Here is a 23,495-nt window from a genome sequence, read left to right as displayed (position 1 = left end):
GCGCACGGTGAGGGAAGCGCGGGGTGAGCCCGGGGCCTTCACCCGGGAAGGAGGAGGGCGGCCTGTTTGAGACCCCGCGGCTCCCGGGGGGCTACCGGGGGGGCTCCGGGAAGGCTCCCGGCGTCGTCCGGCCCGGGACAGGCCGCGCTGTAACCATGGCAACCGCGGCTGGACGGCGGCGGCCCGGCTTGTCCCACGCGGCGGCCCGTAGCGCGGTGCATTGTGGGCCGGGGGAAGATGGCCGCCTCCTTGGTGTGGTGGTGAGAGGAGTCGGGCTCTCCGGCGGCGCAGGACGCGTCTCCCCTTCTCCCCCCGCCTCCTGCCCGCTCCCGGGCCGCAGCTCGCCGATCCGTTCTCGGCCCGCCGGTGTGCGAGGGAGCTGGGAGCCGCCATGGGCCGGGCGCGGCTCCCGCCGCAGAGAGTGCAGGGCCCGCGGGGCTGAAGGCGCGAGTGGAGGCCCGGGGCCCGGTCCCCGCCGGCTCCTCGGCCCCCCGCGGGGCCCGCCCGGGGCTGCTGTCCGCGGGCGGCTGGGCGGCGGCGGCGGAGGAGGAGGAGGGTCACCAGGTGGAAGGCGCTGCTTCCCCCGGGCTCGCCCTCAGCTGCAGACCCGGGAGAGGAGCCTCCTGCTGCCCTTGCCCCGTCCTCCCGGCCCGGCCCGGCCGGAGGGGTCCCCGCTGCGCCGGGCTGGAGGCTGCTGCTCGCCTGTTGCCTGGCCCGGCCCCGCTGATGGAGTCTGAGATGCTGCAGTCGCCTCTCCTGGGGCTCGGGGAGGAGGATGAGTCTGACCTGACGGACTGGAACCTGCCTCTGGCCTTTATGAAGAAGAGACATTGCGAGAAGATCGAAGGCTCCAAGTCTTTGGCTCAGAGCTGGAGGATGAAGGACCGGGTAATGCTTAAGGGCAGGGTGGGTTCTGGAGGAGGAGTGGGGGGGACAGGGGGTGAAGAGGGAGGAAGAAGGGCTCGGAGGGCTGCTGTGCTTCACGCAGCAGTCTGCTTTCAGGTGAAGCGCTGGGTATTGGATCCGGTAGTCTAACTTGCCTTTAGTTTGTGTGCCATGTGGTATTAGGGGGAGCAGGCAGGCAGATGGGTCAGCAGCACTACTCCCAAGTTCACGGTAGTATACTCTTTGAGCGGCTCCCTCATTTAAGATCTTTAAATGAATTTTGGGTACTTGGTGTTTTTCAGGGAAGACAATAAAATTAATCAAGTCTTAAAGAGCTCTCTGCATCAGCAGGTTAATGGTGCAAGCACAAGGTGAAATAAATGTAGTCATTACAGTTGTCTAGTGGTGAAGATGCACGGAAGCTTTGTGGTTTTGAAGCTTGCCACCAGCGTGTTATGTGGACTGTAAAATTAAGACGTTCTTTGTGTGTTTGGAAACTGAGATTATGTGATTTTGGAGACAGAAAATAGGTATTGGATGAAGCACTTACTGTATTAAAGCAAGCTGCTTCTCTTGTGTTTGAATATGTGTTGTGTGTTAAACTGATAAAGCCCAGTTTATCAAAGAAAGATCCTTGCCAGGAGGTCTTGAATCCTGTGTTGTATCTATGTCCCAACTTAAACGTTGAAGTTAAAAGCAAACAGAGAAAACACCTAAGAAATGTCACGCGTAATCAACTATACTCATTCTGTTCTTGGAACCTGCTTTGGGTTACAGGATTCCCAAGCTCTCAGAGTTGTTTTGCCCAAAACTTTGTGTTTATGAATACATACGGGTTTTTTTGTGACCAGATTTCTGTTTCATTTATGATCCCTCTTGCAGTACTATGGAATAACTTGGGAATTGCTGTTGAAGCTCCACCCTGTAATTTCTTCCCAGAGGCGTTATGACTGCGAGGACGCTGTACGTGCGTCTGAGTGTCCCTTGGGGGGTGTCCGCCTAAGCGGTTGTGGTGCTCAGAGGTTCTGGGGAAGGCTCTGGCTGAACCAGAATCGTTTGATCGAGTAGAATTGTATACTGAAAATTTGACTTGACAGATCGTTAACGGATCGAATTGAGTGTTTTTTGGATGTAATTTAGAAGAGCCACAGAACACAAAGTTTTGTGGTATGTCATCTGTAAAGGGTTTTGGCAAAGGAAGGATTTTTCTCTAGTAGACTGTGGAGGTGTGATGAGCTTGCTTGTCTATTTTAGTGATCACTCTGCCTTCCTGTGAAGCTTCCTGTTCACTGATTTCCTGATCTGCAAAGCTGTCCATTTCTAAATTGGGAATGACATTGACTTGATCGAGGTAATCGATAGATTGTGCAGCATAAGCGTGAGTAGGGTGGTAGTCATCAGCTGTCTTCTCTGTATTTGTTGTTAAACATTTCATGTGCATGTTACAGCCACAGAGAATCATCTCAATGAAGAGGAGAGCGGTGGTTGCACTGGTCATCACAGTTCAGTTCCCACCGTCCTTACTCCTGTGGAGTTGCAGTTTCTTCTGCTAAGGGTCCTCTGTGCTGGGAGCAGTGTGCTGTTCACGGACTGGTCTGCTACTCGCTGGGAATAAGCTTAGCGAAATCAGGCCCCGGATCGTTCTCTGCGATACTGAGTCTTATTTTTGTAAATGAAGAAAATAAGAGAGAATCTGAATTTTTCTGTTTAGGCCTCCTGTTTTCACTGTCAGCTTGAATCAAATAACTTTATGTCAGGATCAGCGGTGCTGCTCATGCGTCATTTGTATCTGGACAGCTTTATCAGGTGTTGTTTGGACAAACTTGTTGTTGTATATAATTACTTTTTGCTTAAGAGCAGGGTCATAGGAATATATAGAAAGCATGTAAAGATATCTGAGAGAGGAAGAGAAGCTGACCTGAGAGTGCACAATCTCGTTACTTTTAAATCTTAAAAGTAATTTTTCATGTCTTCTATTTTATTCAACTTTTTAGCTCTCATTGGATGTCTCCTTGGCATTCAATGTGATGTAACAAACTTATCAGAACTTCAGACGGTGAAGGAGGGGGTCTGAAGATGGGGTGTTTAGAATTCTGTGTGGAAAATGACGTTTGTTAAATATTTTCCCCCAGCTAACTCAACTTAGATTAATCCTGTGAAATAGTTCGTAAAATCACATCATCTGGTTTGACCTTGCGTTACGTGAGCTAGCTTGTTAGTTCACACTGCTGCTGTTTTCACGTAGACCAGGTGAAAATGCAAGGTGGAGTGTAATGGGTTTGTCCAGAACACCAATCACCTTAAAAATGCAGGAACTTGAGATTTATGGGTTTTTTTATTACAAAGCATTTTGGAGTAATAGTGTGGGGGAAGATGTGCAGTAACACCAGCCTTGACTGTCAGGAAGTATACTTATTTATTTATTTATTTATTTTTTTCTGATTTCACTTTACTGCTTTGTTATATGCTCTCTGGCATTACACATTAATTACTCCTCTCATCTTGTTGGTTTAGCTGTCCTTGTTCTCCTTTCTCGCTTTGGAGCGTTATTGCCCAGGGACCAGCGCTGTGTGGTGCAGCCGTGCTTGTTTTGGTCAGCATTCAAGGCCTCAGATGCCTGTCTGTAGCTGCTCATCAAATTAAAAGCAACGCGTAGTCACTTCCCTCCACTCTCAATCTGACTGCTGGTCTGTGGATTCCCCACTTTGCTTTACCTTCCTTTGCTTGTCTCATGTCTCCTTTTTCCAAACGCTGGGTCTGATTGACTGCGGATGCGCTCTTAGCTTTGAGATGCTGTTGAAAGAGGTTTTCCTGAGGGCTGGAGGGGATACACCTCTTGGTGTGAGTTGGGAGTGTGAAAAGCAGTCCATTATTTTGAATTTGATAAATTAATTTGTCAAAGCTTAGGATGGGAAGCATCTTCGTAATTAAACACACCAGCCTTTCTCTAAATCAAGAATTTCTCAAAGGTTAACCAAAGCAAGTCTCTATCTGCCTGACTTGCAGGTAAATCTGTGGCATTTTTTCCCTGTGAATCATGAAAAAACACAGGGAGTGGTGGATTTTGCCCTTATTCGTAAGCTTGAGTAGTCCTAGGGAGTGATCCTAGCTTTACTATAGTTATAGGAAATGATTCACTAAGATTTGGGAATGGAATGACTTTTTTTTTCATCTTGCTTCATTGCTGTAAAAACCCCAGAGTTTGTATAAACTTGAAGGTTCTTTAGAAGGCAGAACTCTAATAAGAGGGGAGAATCAAATAAGGAAAGTAGTGAGCGGTAAATCTAGATAAAATAACTGAACATTTACTTACCTCCCCTTTCATCCAGAAGGACTGCTCTGAAAACATTTAATCCTTCGCCTCCTGCTTCTGTGGACTACATATGCCATCAAAGTGACACTGCTTTGATCTATTATTTATTTAAAGAATATTTTTAACACAGGAGGGTTGGAATTATGCTTTGTGTATTGAATTAAATCTCACAGCCTCAGTAGCAACCAAATCATGAAACTTGATTTAAATAAAAGGATTTCAAATACACCAGGTTTTACTGACAAGTTGCTACTAAATTCAGAATATTTAAATTAAGATGTACTGTACTTATATGGATTTCTAAAATAAGCAGAGAGCAACAAAGCTGATTGTAATAGTTTAATGTTTTTTTCCTGCTGCCTCGTAACTTGCTGAGTGAGAATTAAATCCTGTTTTTATGAGAAGAGGAATACACAACTAGGTTTCTGTGGAAATGTAGATTAAAAGAGGACTGCATAGAAATGTGCTTAGTTCAGACGAGCAGAGTTTACCTGCCTGCTTGGGAAATGTTTCACGTGTCAAAGGCAAGCAGTGAAGGATAGTAGCGTTGGAAGATCATGCGCATCGTTTCAGCTTGAAATAGTTGTTTTGCTCTAAGGAAGCTTTCCAGGCACTCGTGTAGCAACGTGGCGTGGCTACTGCTGGAGGGTCAGCTCCCCCCTCTCTGCTGGGGCTGGTGCAGTGTGGTTCTTGTGAGCTGAAATGAAGCAGCAGGAATCTTGTGGGGGGAGAGGGTGGAAGCTCGCATCTTCACAGCAGCCTTCATTTTAGTTTGACTTATTCAGTCTTAAGTGTTTGTTTTCTGTTTGCTTATGCATGATCACGGACTGTCAACTGCATTTGTGCTTAGGAAACTCGTAACCCAGGGAGTAGTCTGGGATCCAACCCAAATGCTGTGTCGTTTCCGTTCTTCCCCTGGTATGAAGGTAAACTCTTGGGAGGACTAGCTTGGAGCACGTTGCTTTGATGCTACAGTGTGGCCCTGAGAGCTGGTAATGGTGTGAATCTCGTCGAGGTCAGCGGTTGAAATCCATTTTAGTTCAACAGTTACGAGAAGTGGTGATTGCTGTCCAGCGAGGGGTGTGAATTGAGGGGCAGCACAGGGCGCCTGCTGCTTGACAAATGTCTTGAAAAACAGAAGAAAAACCCAGCTTCTCCCCAAACTGAACCCTGCTGTAAGTAATGAGCGCTGTCATCTAAGTTATAGATTTGTATCTGCTCTTACCTAGAACAAAGATCATTTTGAATTAAGATGGTTGTGTATTGATTGGAAGGAGTTGGGAAGCCGGTGCTGTACCTGCCGCTGTCTACACATGGGTTTATGTCTGAGCAGAGAGGGGCTTTGATTAAGAGCTCTGGAGAGGACGGCTAGTCACACTTAGACACCAGTCTTACCTTTGTACACCAGTAGGAAACGCTGAAATCTTCAACTCGGTCAATCTCTCTCATCCTATGAATTTTCTCACTTCGGCTGTGACCTGGGGGCTGTAAACAGAATACTGTTTGGTAGTTACTGGCAGCGCAAGCCGTACGTCCCACGAAGACACTGCTTAATCTCTTCCAAGACCATGGGTATTGTGTCAGCTGTAATTGGACCTACGCTAATGGCAGAATGAGGGTGTGGTGATGTACTATCTTGCTATGGAGGGCGTTAGGCTTCAGCTTCGTTTGTATACTTAATTAGCTCAGGTGGAGCATTAGGATAACTCCACTAGTTCATGTAATTTCTTATACTGAGCATATCCAGGATTTGATTTTTCTTAATATTGTTGTGAGGACCTTTTGCAAGATAATAAGTAATTTTTTGGTGATGGTTGAACACAGGGAGTAAATGCATAGTTGTACATTTGTGGGTTTGTACGTTTGTGAATTTGTGAATTTCTACTTCTACCAGTTGGGTGGGGAAGAAAATAGCTTTTGTAAATCTAAAATTTTAGTGGCTTAATATACAGAAATGTCCAGGAGTCTGATTCCCTGAAATAGCTCCCTGAGAGTGCTTCATTTTAATGACATTTGCAATATGAGTAATAAGTGGTAGAAGTGCAGTGTAATGTGTGGGAAAGGTGCTGACAGTGTTGTCACATGCAAAGATAATTTTAGAGTGGGGGGAGACTTCACTGCTAGCAAATGGAATGACAGAAAATAACTATATCTGTGTTTTTCCATTCAAAAAAATGCAAGGAGAGAATACATATTTATATATGATGTACTTCATTGTTTGTCTTGGAGACTGGTGTTGCTGTGCTACTGAGCGTATATGGTGCTGGGAGAGGAGTTAGGCAATTACCGCTACTTAAACTCAACATATGTATTGTAGCGGCTCATTGCCCTCCTGCCCTCCCCAGCATGTTTCTAGAAATTTGAGAGGCCTGTGAACAGTAGACAATGAAAAAAAATATACACCTTGACAGATATATGTAAGTGCTGGCCTGTTACTGCAAACTGCATACTGTAATTAAGGATATGTGTCGCTCTAGGAGGCTTTTTCTCTAATTTCTCAAGTGTGGCAAATGTTAATGACCATTGGTGGAACGCTATGCAGTGGTGAGTGGCCAGATGGTAGCGGGCTGCTTCACCTGAAGCTCTTGTGGAGAAAACTGTGGAACATCTGTTCTGCTGACAGCCACCACCTCTTTCTTTTGGCATTGTGTCTTTCGGTAGTTGGGGGACTGGAGGTTGTGTGAACTTTTCGGGAGCGCTTTGTTAATGCATCTCTGGTTCTTACGTTTCTTCTCTTGCCTTGGTGTAGATAGAGAAACCCGAGGGCAACAGGCTTCCTTGGTGTTCCATTTTTGGTTGTCTCCATGGGTTGTGTAGGTTTTCTGGGAAGTTTTGGGGTTTTGATTGTGTTTTCCTCTCTGAGAGGTGGTTTTAATAGGCTTGCTGCTGTGCTGGTCTTCTACCCTGAAACATTTCCCAAGGTGACTGTTAGTGTGGCCGTGGGTGACTGAGGGAGGTTATTGATTGTTCTCCGTGTCTTACAGCTTTAACTGGCATTTCCAAGTACGTTTGATAAACCCGGGATGTTTGTCTTGCTCTTCTGTTTTTCTGTAAAAAATATACTGTAGATAATTTGTCTCATGAAATACTTAACAAAAGCAGATTTGCTTTAATGGCATTCTTGAATCAAAGCTGTGATGTGGGATACAGTTAGGTGATAGATGGGCTCAGGGGCCAGAGAGTGCCTTTTTATCTTTGTGTCCCAGTGGTGCTACTGGAGACACTCTGACCAGTATTTTTACCTCTGTATTTGTATTTATTTATTTATTCTTGCTGTGTTGTGGCAGGGTGATCTGCAGCTGGGGCAGCTTTCGCTGCGTGGGAGACGAGTGTGGCAGTGTAATTAGTGCTGTACTCTGCAGAACAGAGAAAAGGAGCAGTGCCCCAGAGGTGGGCAGAATAGTCCATGGTACAAGGGTGATGGAGTCCTTCCGTCGTGCTCTGCGCAGCGTGCTGTCTGGATGGAGCTCTGCACCCATGGCCGTCCCTCTGCTTGACTTCTCGTCATCAGGCAAAGCCTCAAGAAGGGGCACAGTCTGCGGCATGGTTTGCTCTGAGCACCTCGATTGTCTTCTCTCAGTGATTGCTCCTTTCTTTCCATGGCACATCAGCAGTAACAAATTTAAAGCCCTTGAAGCGATCAGGTGTTGGAGCCTTCCGAGGCAGGGACACTGTTCTGTGCCGTACGGCTCTCAGATACAACCAAACATCTTCATCTTTATGTTGCTGACGCTCCAGCTGAAATTATGGACTTGTTCTGATCCTTATAATTTTCTCCTGTTTGCTCTTTTAAGCTTAGGAAGCTTTCTATTTTAAGAAGTTATTTTATTTTAGTGAAGTTGGCTGTAGCTCAGGGACTCCGTTTAAAGGGGACAGCGTTATTCCTGATCAAATGTATGTTGTGTAGAGTGTAGTGTTGACTTGTTAAAGATCTAAAGATGTCTTTCAGGAATAGCTTGAAATACTGGTTTGTAAGGAAGATCTGAAGATGAGGAAGTAAGTCAATGCACAGGACGATGGACACCGTTTTCAAGGTGGTGCTAGACAGGAGCGGGAACGCGGTGGGATGGTGGAAAGAAGCCTGTACAGAATGCAGAGCAGAGTTGTGCTGAGGTTGGAAGGATGGCTCTTGTCACTGATCAAATGAGGAGCAACATCTAGAAAACGCCTCTTGCTGATGCTTTTTGCGTATTGTAGAAAGGAAGAAAAGATCGTACAAGTAAAATATTTGCTGCTTCTTATTTTTCATTTTTTTTAAGAAATGATTGACAGGGACGAGAAAATATAATTTTGGTTATATGCATCTAAGCAGTCGTTTAAGGCGATATTTTGATTCTTTGCTATCAGAGAGTGAGTCAGCCTGCTTGCCTTCGTAGTTTTTCATCTTAAGAGCAGTTCTGTGGTGCACGATGACCTTCGTTCTCTGAGGGCACCTTCAGAAGCTGAGGTCGCCGGGCTGTAGTGTGTCAGTTGAGGTTGTTCCCTGTCAGAGGGAGAAGGTGTACACTGTTCTCAGAGCAAGTAAATAGAAAGCGTATATGTTTATCTTGGGTATTGATTGACAGTAGTAATTAATCTACAAGTATAAGCAGTACTTACAAAGTAAATAGTGAAGCCAGCAGTTAAAAGCCTGTTTTATGAAGAGCGATGTTGGCATTACTGGCTGCTCTTGAACTTTGTGTAGTAGCTGCATTCACTGGCTAAACGAACATGTTGGACATAACAAACCTCTGAAGAAAATTCATAGTATTAGTGCAGAATACAGAGGTTAGAAAAGGAAAACAAACCGTAAGGAGGAGCTGATCTAGGAATCTAGTGTGTGCTGTCACAACAGTCACAGCAAGAACCGACCTTTTGGGCTACAGATGGCTGAGGACTACCTGCAGAGGTGCTGAATTATTGGTGTTAACTTGAAGTATTTCTTTGCATTTCACTATTTTTATCAATGTGGAGAAGCACACTGAGGTTTTTTTCCGTAACACTTGATTTCTCTTAAACTTTATTTAAAAAAAAAAAACCTCCTTGAAACTGAAAGCTCTTCCTATTTAGATGTTTTACCTTGCAAATGTTACAGGTGAGCTGAAAAGGTCTGGCACATCCTTCTTCTGTTGGCGTGTGACCTGCTCGAGTGAAGATCCGTTAAAAAGAGAGCACTGCTTGATTCTCAATCATCTTGCACAGCGTGGTGTGAAATGAGTGTCAGAGGGTGCCAAATTAGGGCTCGATGGTGTAAGCAGGTGCTCAAAGGGCAGCGCATCAGACAGACTCCGCTTCTGCTCAGGGGTCTGTGTTCCTTCTGCCTCTTCGCTGGGTAGAGACCATGTGTACGAGTGGGATCCGTTCGGTCTGAGTCACTCCCTGCAGAAACTCCGCTTTGTTTTTGCATGCAGTTGTGCGATCAGGTGGGCCAGGAAGGTCAAGGTTGTGCCTGCCTGTTCAAAATTTTCAGCCTTTTCACCAGCTGATTTGCAGACTGGCATTCTGCAGTGGCGCGTTTTGCACCGAAGCCCTGGAAACGATGCCTGTGCTGTTAGGGAGCACCCAGACAAAGCCTTCCCACTTGTGACCTCGTAGCTGGGAGCCTGAAATTGCCAGAGAGCTCAGGGTGTCCGTCTCCTCCCGCGGCTGGTCTGCCGTGAGTCCTGTCGTCCCAGAAGAACCCCGCTCCAGTGAAGCACGCAGCTTGCTGCAGGAGCCCGCCTTGGTGTGAGAAAGCCTGCTGGGTGCGGTGTAGAAAAGATTCTGTGAGGCTTGGGAAAGAGAAAACACGATTTTCTGGGTGTTGCAGAATGATCCGTAACTGAAGCCCCAGAGGGAGGACAATGTTTCGTGTTGCTAAATGTTGCTGTTACTGTGTTCAGAGCGCTCCTTGCGAAGTGTGCAATGGCATGGCTCCACACCGGGCCACGTTCCCGAGCTGTCTGAAGGACACCCAGCTGGTTTCGCCTTTTGGCTGAGAGGCCTGTGCTAAAACTACCTAAATGTAGATAAAGACTTTTTTTGGACATTTTTCTTTAGGAAGGGAATGAATTTACTGAACAAGCAGGCAGAACTGAGCCTGCTGACCAGTGAGGGTTCCCAAATGAGATGGATATGAGGATTTCTTAGTCTGGAAATCTGTCCCAGTGTTTGTATTTAATGCTGATAAGTTCACCCTCATCTCTGTAAAGTAAGGTCGCAGCATATATTTTATGTTTAATGCGGACTTAATCTTGTGTTTGGATTAACTCACAGAAGCAATTTTACCTTACTGGCATAAACCCAGTCAGGTTTATAACGGTTGAGTGTTCATCTGTGTAACGTTTAAACAGAAATTTTTCAGCTTGAAAATTGCAGCGTAGAAATAAAATATTTATGGGTTTTAAAATGTCCATTCTGAAATGTTAGAAGAGCATCTCACCACAAAATGCAAAATTTCTCATAAATTGATTGACTGACTTGTTCTTGCTGTTACTTGAACTAGAAGATAAAGCAGTTATATGACTCTCTTCTTAGCTGCCTACCCTATTCTTAGCCTATAACAAATCTTTAGCAACTGATGAAATGGGGTGTCTCCGTTACGGTCTGGGCTGGAATTGCTTTTGAGTATACTACAGTAACGTAAGTTGGGCTCCCTGTGATGATAAAACTTCAGGTTTTCAATCAAAACCATTCTTATGAAGATAATGTTTCTTCTAGCTGAAAATAACTGCAGAAATTGCTCTAATTTTGGTTTGAGATACCTGTGGGTGATGTTACTGTCTCTCATCTGCAAATCTGTTTTGTATCAAAATGAAACAAGAGGCGAATTAAAAATACTTTACAAGTTCTCTGATCGTCAGTATATTATGTAAATTTTAATGTCAAATGCTTTAATAAGCATCTTGTCTTCTGAATAGACATGGAACTGCCTCTGTTCACTTACTCCATTTCTGACGGATTTGGGGTTTAAAGTCAGTACCATTGCCTCTCAGGAAGAGGTTTTTGACCGAGTGGATTTTGCAACGTAAGTATCACAGGTTCTGACCCAGAGTTATTAAATCATTCTAAATTGGATGCAATACAAAGTTGTGAATTGTATCCAATTTTTTCTTTTTTATGTTAAAAAGTACACTGTATAGAGAAGAGCCCACAGCAAGAGCTTCTATGGTTTTGATCCTGAGCCTTTGCGGAGAAAACATTTTGGATATTGGTTTTGCGAGAAGCTTGCCAAGTATTCTTATGCTTTATTTTTTTTTATTCTAACAAAAATCCATTGAAATGTATTTTCATGGTTATATTCTTGAAATGTAGAAAAGAAAATTTCCACTGTCTTGATGACAGATGAGCATATCCCAGCACTTCTTGTATTAAGAAGCTTTAAATGTGCTACCAAGTTTCTGGTAGTATGTTCCAACACTGTTCAGAAATGTGAGAAGCATTATTTGCTTTCTTGGGCACAGATTGTCTTTTGATGTGTAATGATTCAACATCAGAGATGGATGTTGAGCAGGAGTCAGAGGGTAGTGTGAGAGCGCTGTAATTCTGACTGAGGTTGTGTTCTTTATTAGCAGAACGAGTAGTTGTGAGGTACAATACTTTATGTCCTTTGGGGGGGGGGGGGCAGAGGGGAAATAACCCCATTTGTCTTTGGGATCAGTTAGACTCTTACTTTTCGTTACCGGTTTGCTGTCTGTTTTCAAGGAGAAATGCTTATTTAAAATGCTGAACTTCGGAATGGAAAATAAATATCAGCCTGTTCAGCATAAGTCACAGATCAGACATTACCAGTGAAATCTTGAAAAATAGGTCGGTATCAGACCGCAAATGGAAAACAATAAATAAATGAGGCAGATCAGATTGTTTGGCAGGATACTTTCTCTTGAAGGAGTGATTTGTAGATTTCCCCTCCTAAGAAGTGATTTTGTCTTGTAGTTTTCCTAGTTTCCATCTGGGTGTTTCGAGCCTGGTTGCCAGCGTGGGGTGCCTGCTGGGGCTGTTGGTGCTCTCTGGCAGCCGGCAGCACCGCGTCCTCCCGGGGGCTGTGTGGGCTGGCGGCGGACGGAGCGTCCGGAAAAGGTGTCCGTGCGTGCCGGCGCGGGCGGTGCGAGTAGGTCTGTGGTGGTCAGGTGGTTGGTGGCTGTGTGCGGTGTTTTTGGTCTGGGGTGGTTGTTGTCTTTTTCTTCTCCCAGATTGTACTGCTGAGCACGAATATTCTCAACAAATGTGCATGGTTGGTGCAGAACACTTGTATGCTGCCTGAAACAGTAAGGGTTACCTGTTTCAGATCTCGTATTAACTGTGATTCATTTCTTATCTTTGCCTAGGGCGCAGGTGGGTCAAGCTAAAAGTCTCAACAGGAACTGTCTGCCTCTTCTAAACATATTTAATGGGTTTGGGGAAAGGGAAGGCAGGAAAAGATGACAGTAAATAATAATGTTGAAAGGTGTTGCTTTCTAAATGAAATTCTTTCCTTCTCTTTTGTTATCTTCACAAAAGGAACACAAAGGCTTCAAGTTGCATGTTGTAATAAGTATTTATTGCAATATCGAATTAACATGATGTTTTCATTGGTGCGGTAGTCAATGCTGTAACCGAAATAGGTGAGCAGGAAGAAAACCAGGTGCACTTGCTGAGGAAAAATAAGGCACTGAAGTACTGAGTGCCAAACATCTGTTCTACTGGGGAGAAAGCATTTAAAAAGCTGTCCTGTAGGCGTTAAGACTAAAGGGATCTATATTCATCTGCTGCCACTTGTGTGCAGCAGCCGGCATCGCGTGTGAGCTAACCTGTTCGCGGAGCCAGCTGTGGGTGCCCTGAGAACTGGAGGTGCAGGGACCTGCCGCGTCGCCTCGGATCGCGGTTACAAATCAGGCCGTTGTTATAACATAGAGAATTTTTTTTATTGGATTAATTAAAAAATGAAAAGTTTTTAAACTATTCTTCCTTTTACTAATGCGGGTTGTTACTTTGTTACCTTGAAAATCGTGGAATCGTTTAGGTTGGAAAAGGCCCTGTAGCTTGAGTCCAGCTGTAGACCTCGCACTGCCAAGCTCACCACGGAGCCGTGTGCCTGAGCACCCCTCTACGTGTCTTTTAAATACCTCGGGGATGGCAAGTCCGCCACTTCGCTGGGCAGCCTGTTCCGGTGCTTGACAGCCCCTTCGGGGAAGAAATTTTTCCTGATATCCAATCTAAACCTCCCCTAGCGCAATAGGAGGCCATTTCCTCAACGTATCTGTTTCCTGGAAATAACTCCTTGTGTAGCGGTGCGGGGTCTCAAGCGGGGGAAGAAGTCCCGTGTCCTTTCGTGGGGGTCACGGCTTCGCTGTGTGTGGTTTGGATGTGGAGGTAAATCGGTCAGTACTTGGATGGTGGAGTAACTCTGTTCACAAGAAGTGCGCCCAGATAGAAAATGTCATTTGTGCCTGTTATGTTGATAAACATATTGGGGTTTTGTTGCAGCTGCTGTAGGGTGGGTTTTGTTGGAGGCAGTGTAGTGACCCACCAGTGAGATCTTTGTGCTGCCTTCTGTAAAACCAGGGCAGCAGTTGCCCTGTGTCCAGATGAAACGATGTTCTAAACAAAGCAAGAACTGCGAGGGCAGGGTAAGATGTGTGTGGGCAACGTGAGAAGCATCACGGTTTGGTTTTGAGGGGAGCAGTGTGGTGTTGATAAAATAAGTGAAGGAAAGTGAGGGGGAAAAGAGAGATGAAAGAGAAGAGAGGCAGGTGGAGGGGGAGGAGGCTGGAAAGGAATTCCGGAGGGAGAGGAGTGGACCAGGCTGGCTGCCAGCGCAGAGCCTGCTCGCTGTCGGGAGCCCCCGGGCTGGGCTCCGGGCGTCGGAGTCTTGCGGTGCTGCCTCGGGCTGCCTGAGCGCTGCCGGCTCCCCAGGCCCCCGCTGCGTCTCGCAGCCGATCCGTGTTTTGCCAGTAACTGTGCTTTTACTACGTATTGTTCTTAACTTCGATCAAGTACTCTTAGTGCGTGTGTGCTTCGCGCTAGACCTCAGCTGTGGCCCTCTCCTCCCGATCCGTGTGCGCTCCTTTGGGAACCCTTGGGAGATGCCAGGGAGGGAATCCCCGCTCCGACTCCTGTTGTCGTCTGTGTTCTGGAGAGCGCGGCTTCCTCCTTGGTAACTCACGGAGCTGGGTAACTCCTACGTGATTGTAGGGTTGTGTTAGCAAGAACATCGTTTGTGATGAAGCCGTTAACCAGATTTCTTGCTAATTTTTCACTCTGGGTTCCCCGTCATAGACATGGGAGTGAGCAGACGCTGCAGAATTTCTGTCCTGGTGTAGAGCCTCTGCCCCCTTGTCTCTCTGCTCCAGTTTCTAGGTTCTTTATAAATTATGCATTTGGGTGGCTCTAGGTTTTTCTGTAAGTGTGGGCGGGTGTTTTTTTGGTTTTTTTTGTCTGCTGCTCTGAATGGTAATGAGCACCCTGGGGAAGTGGAGGTGCGGGTGGCCGTGCTTCTTACAAGCAAGGGAGCGCTGAGCACTTGATGGAAGTGCTAGAAGCCGCGTTCCTGCTTTTGTTTTCCTTCTCAGGTTTAGGTGTTGGGATGACGGAGTTTCAAAAAGAGCATAAAGATGTGAAATAATAGTTTTCAAGCAATATTTTTAACTGGTCATGGTGCATAGTCATGGGTTGAATGCAGCTCTTTGGTCCCAGGTAAGGTATCAAGAGGTTTGGGCTGTGTAGGCTGGTGGAGCCCCTGGGGGCTATGGAAAGCACGTGCTGGGGGCACGTGCCTGCGTGCCAGCTCTGCGGGGCCGGCGCGGCGGCAGCAGCCATAGGCAAGGCAGGAGAGGCAGCCAAGTGACAGCTTGTCCAAATGGAAGAATGTCCAGGGTAACTAATGTATGAAGAAAATAATAAAAAAAAAAAAAGACGAAATGTTTTGTTATGGTTTGGTTGGTCACTTGGGAGTTTTTCCCTTGTAATGCTTTTAGTTTTAACGTTTGAGAGGGTGTGCTATATTCTAACATTGATCAGGGACCCTGAATAGCAGATTCTCATGTTTTAATAATGTATTTCAGTTGGACAATAACTAATTTAAGATGGGTAGCAGAAGTCCAGTGATATCCATTCCCATGCTCTGTAAAAGAAGAATGGGCTCTGGAAATAATAATAATATAAATAGTAATGTAAAATCTAAGTACTGTTCTATTTAAAAAAAGTGAAAAATTTGGTCAGTCGTGCCTTGCTTAAAATAGGCCTTGTTAAAGAGCAGGTAACAAAGCTTTGTTGAAACCCTTCAAAAGTTATAGTAGTGGTAAAATTTCAGCACAAGTGAAAATTGATTTTATTTCTACACTAAATAAGCACTTTATTGTCTGTCCCTGCAGATGAAGACTGTTAGTGTTGCCTTAGTTTTGTGCCTAAATGTCGGTGTGGACCCTCCTGATGTGGTGAAAACAACTCCCTGTGCGCGTCTGGAGTGCTGGATCGGTGAGTCTTGAGAGCTGACAGGCTCCAGCTAACTCTTGGTCTGATAACTGCGCAGTTACGGCGTGTGTAGCAGCCTGAAAGGTGTGGGTTTCCCGGGCTGAGAACAGGGGTGAACCCAGGGAAGTCTGGCACCGGATTTCACTGTGTCTGTGTGAGTTAATGAAGTGTCCGGCAGTAACTGCTGCCGTAGGTCATCTCTCCTGCTTTATTCTAAAATGAGATAGCATGGAGAAGAAAAGCTGTTAATTAGCTACTTAGCTTTCTCTTAGTTATTATAGATTTATAGATATCTAGGGAGATCTCTGAGCAGTGACATCTTTAGAGTACTGTGATCTGCAAAGGTTTAGAATTACCCTGCATCGTACAATACAGAAACGAGGTTTTGTAAAATGCGTGGACATTACTGCGTGTTGAGGTGACTGCTCTGAGGCTATTTTAATCGGAATCATGGATTCAGAAGACCTGGAATTGTTCCCAAGGATGTCCTGCTAGCAGTTTTAACACATGGGCTTGCCACTTTGATGCAGTGTTGGACTAAATTCCTATTTTTTTGTTAAGAAATGAATTTTTCTCTTGGTTTTGGAGATCAAGTCTGATTATGAAGATGAGACAGATCTGAAGTAATATTAGAATGAAAGACCTTGTGTAAGGAAGCTTTCGAAGAGAGATTTGCTTTTTATCTAGGAATTGAAAATGCTCGGTCTTCAGCAAGTAGTGCGCAGAGCCCGGTAATCCTGAACTCCGGGGCTTACGATGGGCTGCAGAAGCAAAGAAATCATTGCACAAACTGAATTTCTTTAAAAACTTTCAGAATGTCTCGGCTTTAGCCTTGCCTTACCTGCTTCATGAATCATAGCTTCTCATATTTTTTAACCTAAAATGCTGGTGACTTTAAAGTAGTTACAAAGCCATCGGCATGCACTAACAGATACGTCTGTTCAGTGGCGAGAACAGCACTCGTTTCTCATTGATACAGGAGTAGGGAGCAAAGAGAATGAGGAGCATTGCAGAGTCATTAAAATAAAGTTATTAGTGATTATCATCAACAAAGAATTTTGAATGCAGTTTTTTAATTAAATATTTAGTGTGTGTGTATATATACACAAGTACTCATTTCCATTTCTAGCCAACTTTACATTTCTGAAAAAGGTAATTGCAGAAATATCCACTGTTTTTTCTTCTGTGCAACAGTCTGAGGAGACCTCGCTGGTGGTGTATATTGTGGAAACACAATGTCTTTGCCAGATGGGCAAGAAAGCGTGGGAATCATTTTGGGGCAATTGCGGCTATTTACAACTGAGCTGAGCTCCCCAGCTGGTGACCGCTGGTGACGAACGGCCATCGCAGCCTCAGACAAAAGCCTGTTGAGGTTCTCACTGTACCTTCCAGGCTCACCCTGAGAACATCTGAAGTGTTTTGTTTTTCTCCAGAATGAAGCCTTAGCTGACATCTGTGCTGCAGTGTCAGCCTGGCACTGTCTGAGGCGCGGAGAGCTCCGTGCCGTGCTTGTACCGAAGGCGTCTTGGCCCCTGTGTCTGCAGGCCCTCGCTAGCCTGACGTGCACACTCCCCAAGGGAGGCTGAAACCACGCGTAATGGCCTGGGTGCCATGAGCTATGTTTAGAAAAATAAATTGTTTCCATTGTTTGGCTCTTGGGATGGCACCAGTGTACTTTATTTTTGTATACGGGGTGTTGTTAATAATGCTAATTACTCTGAAGGCGCTCCAGAGTCCATGAACTATATTCCTCTGCTCTCAAAGTGCATGTGAGGTATTTTAAATTTATTTTGCTGAAGTCAGTTTGGTCCTTTTGAAGGACTCAAACCCAAATCTGATGTGTTTATGCTATTTTTCTGTTTCTTTTTTTTAATTTGAGCAGCAGCTAATGGCATGTTAACTAACCAAAGATGTTATGAGGCGGTGTGAATACTTTTGGGGGATTACTGTTCGACTTCTCAAAGGTATCTGCTTGCCTTCAATAGCAAGGGGGCTGTTGCAGTTCAGAGCAACAGAGGCTGCTGCAGTACATTGAGACATTTCTGAAAGGTACATCAGCAAGGGCTGCGCCTGCGGGGTCCCGAGTGGGGAGCGGGTGCTCGTCCCGTGCTGGGGACGGCTCTGGCGAGGCTTTGGAACAGCAGACGGGCTTCCAGAAGTCTGAGCAGACAAATGGCTACTGCTTGTGTTTGGTTTGGAAAAATGTAAATAGTATGCTCACGTTACCTTAAATCTTTCTACAAAAGGATACTAAAATGTAATAAGATCCAAGCTTTTATTCATTTAAGAGAAATAACTCAAAATCCTGCCTTCATCCTACTTTATTGTATTTTGTTTCTAACAGTACAAGGTAGAAGATTTGTAAAGATTAAAAAAAACCCCAAACTTCATTGATTTGGTTAAATGCTTTTAAAATAATTTGTATTAAATAGCAGAATATTAGCTTCAAGTTTTTTTGAAATTTGTTAATAGTGTCAATTACATGGCCATGGTTTTTGAATAAAGCACATAAGCTGAAATTGTACTGGTATGTATGGATGGAGGTAATTATCTACTGATAAAATTAACTTCTTAAAAATTACAAGTGGCATGTAATCTTTGAAGCAGTAAGCAATGGAAGTAAATGAAGCAGGATTTTGCGTTCATCAAGAAAAAATGTTTATCATCAAATATTTTACCAATTAAAATTTTTGTCATTATTTACTGGATAAACCTTTTTTCAATATTAAAGAAACAAATGTAGTGCCTCTCCTGTCTTTCAAAAAAAGATTATATTTATTACCTTAGCGAGAAATATCTTCCAAATTTGACAGTCTCTCATGGTATTTAGTTTATACTTGTGTGAAGAATTTGGGGATAATTTTCGGGTATTGCACTCAAGTAAAATCCATGAAGAATATAAGGTTTATGAATTTTAAATTGAATGCATGAAAGGAACCTGCATTAAAATATTATTAAATGATCTTTCTTGCAAGCAGAGCACTGCAGAGGGGAAGTGTGGAAAGCTTTTGGCTTATTTCTTCTGCAAAGGGGGGCTTTGGTGTAGACTTTGGTCTCCCAGGTTGTAGATCTGGATTTTACAGAAACATAATGTTTAAATGTTTAAATGCGCATAGAACTGGAAATAATTCCTGCCTCTTGTCAAGCTGAGTGGTTCAGCTGTGGTCAGAAATACTCATTTGTGTTGTATTTCCTAGATCCTCTGTCAATGGGTCCTCAAAAAGCTCTGGAAACGATTGGAGCAAATTTGCAGAAGCAGTATGAAAACTGGCAGCCGAGAGTAAGTATTGCTTGGGTTTCCCCTCCCTCACGAGAACACGCGTCGTAGCCTTGAAACGCAGCGATGTGTCTGGTGGCTGGCGTGGTGGCCTGGCAGTGCGTGGTGCTTCCTTCATCCCACAGTGTGAATCAGCTCTTGCGGGCGGTCACGCTGGGTGGCCTTCTAGCTGATGGCCCTCGCGGCTTGGCTGGGGCTTGCGCTGATCATGACTGGGGTGTTTGTTTAAGGCACTAAGTCCTACAGTGATTTTTAAAAATTTAGATTCTTCTGACTTTGTTATATTGAGATGTTCTGAAGGTTTTCGTTCGGAGCTTACAGCTTCTTCTGTTGTAAAAATGTGTTTGGCCTCAGCTGGTTCAGAACTGTGTCCCCGCAGTGCTGGGTTTGTCCTGTGGAGCAAAGGAATGTTGTGCAGTTGGTAGCTGAGGAAGGCTTTTGGGTTTGTTGTGAAACATAATTTCAGAGCTTTGGTAACTGCTAATTCTAACAAAAGTGTAATATGTGTCTATGTTTGTGAAAGTGAATGTTTTAGAGAGTAGCACACAGAGCAGGAGCTGAAGAAACAGGCCGGCTGCTGACTCTTTTTGTCGTGTTTTGTAACATTGTGCTCTCTCACACTGGGCAAGTGTTGTGCTGCTGGGTATTTCAATGTCCAGTTTCATGTGGCTCGGTAAATAAGCTGCAGAAAGAGCTGACAAATGAAATTTGAAGTCTGCAGCATTTTCCAAACAGATACAAAGACCAAACTGTAGAACCATCTTCACCGTTGCTGGTCCCCGGTACATCTGTGTCCTTATCTCTATCCTTTAGGCAGTTCGGGTCAAAACATTCCGCTTCAAAGTACCTGGACTATTGGCTACTAAATCATAAATTTATCAATACAAGCATGTAATGTGTAACCCAGACAGAAATAGTAACTTCACGGAGTGAACCTACCTGTAGATTTGCTTTGATCCCCTCCCACCCCCCCAGTGATGTGCCGTGCATACTAACCCGGTCTTCACTTCTTAGGGAGATGTTGTTTCCTCTCTTCCTTTTAGATTGTCTTCAGTAATAATAGTTATATGCGTGTTTGTCAGCTCCAGGACTGTATTTTCTGCTTCTGACATTGCTCACTATTTAATGTATAAATAATTTGCTGAGTGGCTCGGTAATGCCTGTTGGTCCATGGTGTAGGAGTGTGGTCTGCAGTTGGGAGAGTTTCTGGTGTTCTCCTGTCCTCTGCACAGGACGACTGGTTGAGAAGGCCTTTGTGCTAGCGGTGCCCTTAGCTATTTTTAATCAGTCCTTCTATTTAAACTGTGATGGGTTACATTCATTTACTTGTTTCTTTGTAATTTACAGAATCAATTAAGATAGATTGCCAGTGCCGCTGTTTGGCTTGGGTCTGGAACCTAGCAGCTCGGAACGTCCCCGTTCCCACAGGGAGACGGAGAACTCGGTGGTTGTGGGTTTTTGTTCCGCCAAATCTTCCATTCCAGCATGAAGGACTGATACCTTCAGATGAAGGACGAGTGGCTTTGAGATTATCTTTGCAGAAGTAAATACAAACTTTTCTTTCACCAGATCCTGCTGAGAACGTCTTTCACCGAAAGCAGGGTGGTTGGCGTGTGTATTGTGAGTGGCAGCTGGTGGAGTAGTTTGTTGTCTGCATTCAAGTCCCTCCTCTTCCTAACTCAAGCGTAATGGAAGTAATAATATATTCAGAGCAATTGGAATGTAAATACAGCTTCTACCAGCTCTTTACTTCTTGTCTTTGATACTTCCCTGCCCCCTTATTTCAGGGTTGGCTGACTAGAACCGAGTTTATCGTTCGGTGGAAGCTGAATGTATTACCTGGAGGAGACTTACTGTTTTTAGTGGTGGCATCTTTACGTTACTAAATCTGGGGATAATTGTCTGTGGGTATGCTTTTTTTTGAAGTGTTTGATAGGTATATTTATATAGGAAGGACTTGTCTGGAAGCATGTGTGGTATGTATTTAAGACAAGAGCATTTACGTTTGCGTTTTTCTTCTTGCTACATTGACAATATTAAAAATCTCTCTCTAGCAGCCCAAGAATTTGGCAGAAAATTCAAATAGTGTCTGAAATCAAATAGGAGAGTAAAACATCTTGATGCAAAGGTGAAAGCAAACCTTCTTCTAGGCTCTTTAATCACAGTCCCTATTACTGAGGAATGAGGGACAGGCGTCTAGAAGCAGCAGGTACCCTGTGTGGGCTGACCTCACGCTGCCTTGTAGAGTTTGCACAAAACATGAGGCAATTACTGAGCTCAGATGTTTGTGTGCAAGGTGCCTGGTTCTTAACAGTAAATCACAGCCCTTTGAAACATTGCAAAGCTAAACACGTACCGCTTTATTGCACTCTACAGGGCTCTTGAGTTTTCTGCAGTAATAAAGAGAAGTTGATGTGCCATCTGCAATAAAACAATAGGAGCATTATTGAATTTCCTAGACCTTTCATATAAATACTAATACATCTAGTTTTGTCTGTGTCTCCGTGTTTTGGAATGGCAGAAGAATTGATGGAAGGAAGACAGTTGGGAGGAAAGTAGGCAGTTTGAAGGAAAGACTGAATCATTGCAATCTTCTGAAACAGCCAGTATCGCTGGGCTGTCCGCGTGGGTGCTGGCACGAGGAGGTGCCTGTCGCTGGTGCCTGGGTGTGGGTGCCTGAATGCTCCTGACTCCCGGGCCATGGATGGTGGCAGCAATAAACGCTGGGCGGCAGGTCCTGTGACACCACTGCCAGTGCAGTCCGTGTCTGCTCCCACCTTGTAGGATGTTCCTCAAGCGCATGCCTGGTTTTGTTCAGTACAAATAGCTTAGCTGAAAAAGCCTGGAAAGGGGTGAGCATGAAAATTCTTTTTTTTCTGGAAGCTCCCAGGCTGCGCAGCTGATGCGTGTTTCCTTCCAGGCCTTATTGAGCCCCTTTCTAAATAATTTATCAGCTTAGCATTGCTTGAAGTATTTCTTCTGATTAAATTTAAGACTTTGCTTTGTTGTTGTGTAGCTACATAAATTTGTGTACTGCGGGAGTAAAAAACACTTCAGCCATTGTTTCATCTGCAAAATACTGCAGTTAAGCAATATTCAGTCATTTCATTGTCATTCTCAAATGAAAATTTTGCTGGGGGAAGGCAGTAGGAGATGACAAAGCTGTGGTCTTTATAAACAATTTTCTGAACAGGTAAGAGTTCTTGTAGTTCAAAGATAATTTAGGTGCTAGTGAAAAAGTGGAAAGAAAAAAAGACAACCCTTCTCTTATATTGCCTTGGGTGATGGGTTTGAGTTTCACTGGGCATGGAAGGGGTTAAACCTGAGGGTAATCTGGAAAGCAGGCTCAGTTACAGGGGATAAAATGGGTTGCTTAAGCAGCTGAGAATGAAAGGAGAAAAAGGCAGTGAAAGTGAAGAGCACAGGACCCCGTAATGCCCAGCCCGCTCCCTGTGACCGCTCTTCTGGCGTGTCCGGACTCTGCAGCCCGGTGGGTTGGAGACCGGGCGCTGGAGCTGGGCGAGACTGGGACTCGCTGGCCACAGGGCCTGGATTGGAGAGTTTCGCAGGCAGTGTCAGGAGAATACTGTGAAAAAGCAGAGCCTTTGGCTGAGACAGCACATTATATCACTTTAAGTGGCCAGAATAAAATACATGAAACTTCTATTGGAGATTCTTCACATGCTCTGTATTTAAAATATTTAGATAACAAATTGGTTGCATTGAAACGATATGTGTCTGCTTCTGATCTCCATCGGTTGCCCTTTGCAGAATCCTGCCTGTGTTGGGTGCAACGTTGTAGTAAGTGACCAGTGAGAACACTAGTTTGCTGGTGCTGGCAGTAAGTAGCAAATGTTTTTCCCTGTTGTTTGGATGCAAATTTCGTTTTCTTGGCAGCATTGCATGTTACGCCATTCAAAAGGCAGGAACTTTCCTTAGTTTAAAAGTCAACAGACTATTGTTTGAAAATAGGAATAATGGACTGCGAATTCTGAGTGCCGCTGCAGTGAGGTGGTTTATGGAGGTGCAGTAGCTAGTGGGGGTTTTTATGAGCAGAAGTTATGGTTCCTTAAGTCCCAGTTTACGTCTGTTTATCAGCAGAGCCTGGGACTTGGGTTCTTGCTGTTGCCTTCTGCAGAGCCGGAGCAGAGGGGTTAGTGGGGAGGGTGAGGGTGTTACTCTGCTCTCTGCTGTTCCTCTGCGCAGCGTGCTCTGCCTCTGCTTGCGGACTGGTTTGGGAGAGCGTCTTTTTCTGCATCCTCTTGGCTGGAATTCTCTGAACTGAGCTACGGTACTTTTGTGTAAAAGCACCAGTTACCCTGCGTGAAGGGATCGTGGTGTGCGGTGTTGTACAGAATGCTGCGAGATGAGGTCGATCCCGATTGCGGGCTGCCTTCTTAGAAGGGTGCCAGACTTTGTGTCCCCCCCCACCCCGCTTCTCATAATGGGCATCTCATTCCTTGGCTGCTAGCCTTCCCTAGGCAATAAAGTTTGCTTCGTTTCCATTCCTCTCTGCGTGCCTTTGAGAGCGGGGCTATGTAGCCAAAGGCAGAACTGCAGGTTGAATGATGCGCACTTTACATAATTCAGGATCTGGTATGAAGTAGTTGG

General features: G+C 44.8%; 1 protein-coding gene across 1 annotated transcript in view; it reads left to right on the top strand.

Moving 5' to 3' along the window:
• Positions 1-227: 227 nt before the first annotated feature.
• RPTOR (regulatory associated protein of MTOR complex 1) overlaps positions 228-23,495 on the top strand; it is a 161,009-nt gene continuing 137,741 nt past the window's right edge. The window contains exons 1-3 of the mRNA XM_075440791.1: positions 228-888; positions 15,508-15,610; positions 18,805-18,887. Of these exons, the coding sequence (XP_075296906.1) occupies positions 727-888; positions 15,508-15,610; positions 18,805-18,887 (348 nt within the window). The 5' untranslated portion in view covers positions 228-726. The remainder of the gene's footprint in view (positions 889-15,507; positions 15,611-18,804; positions 18,888-23,495) is intronic.

This window comes from Opisthocomus hoazin, chromosome 21 (genome assembly GCF_030867145.1).
Source record: "Opisthocomus hoazin isolate bOpiHoa1 chromosome 21, bOpiHoa1.hap1, whole genome shotgun sequence".
In the NCBI taxonomy this organism is placed as follows: domain Eukaryota; kingdom Metazoa; phylum Chordata; class Aves; order Opisthocomiformes; family Opisthocomidae; genus Opisthocomus; species Opisthocomus hoazin.
Note: the sequence above shows the minus strand (reverse complement) of the source record. Positions and strands in the feature narration are given on the sequence as shown.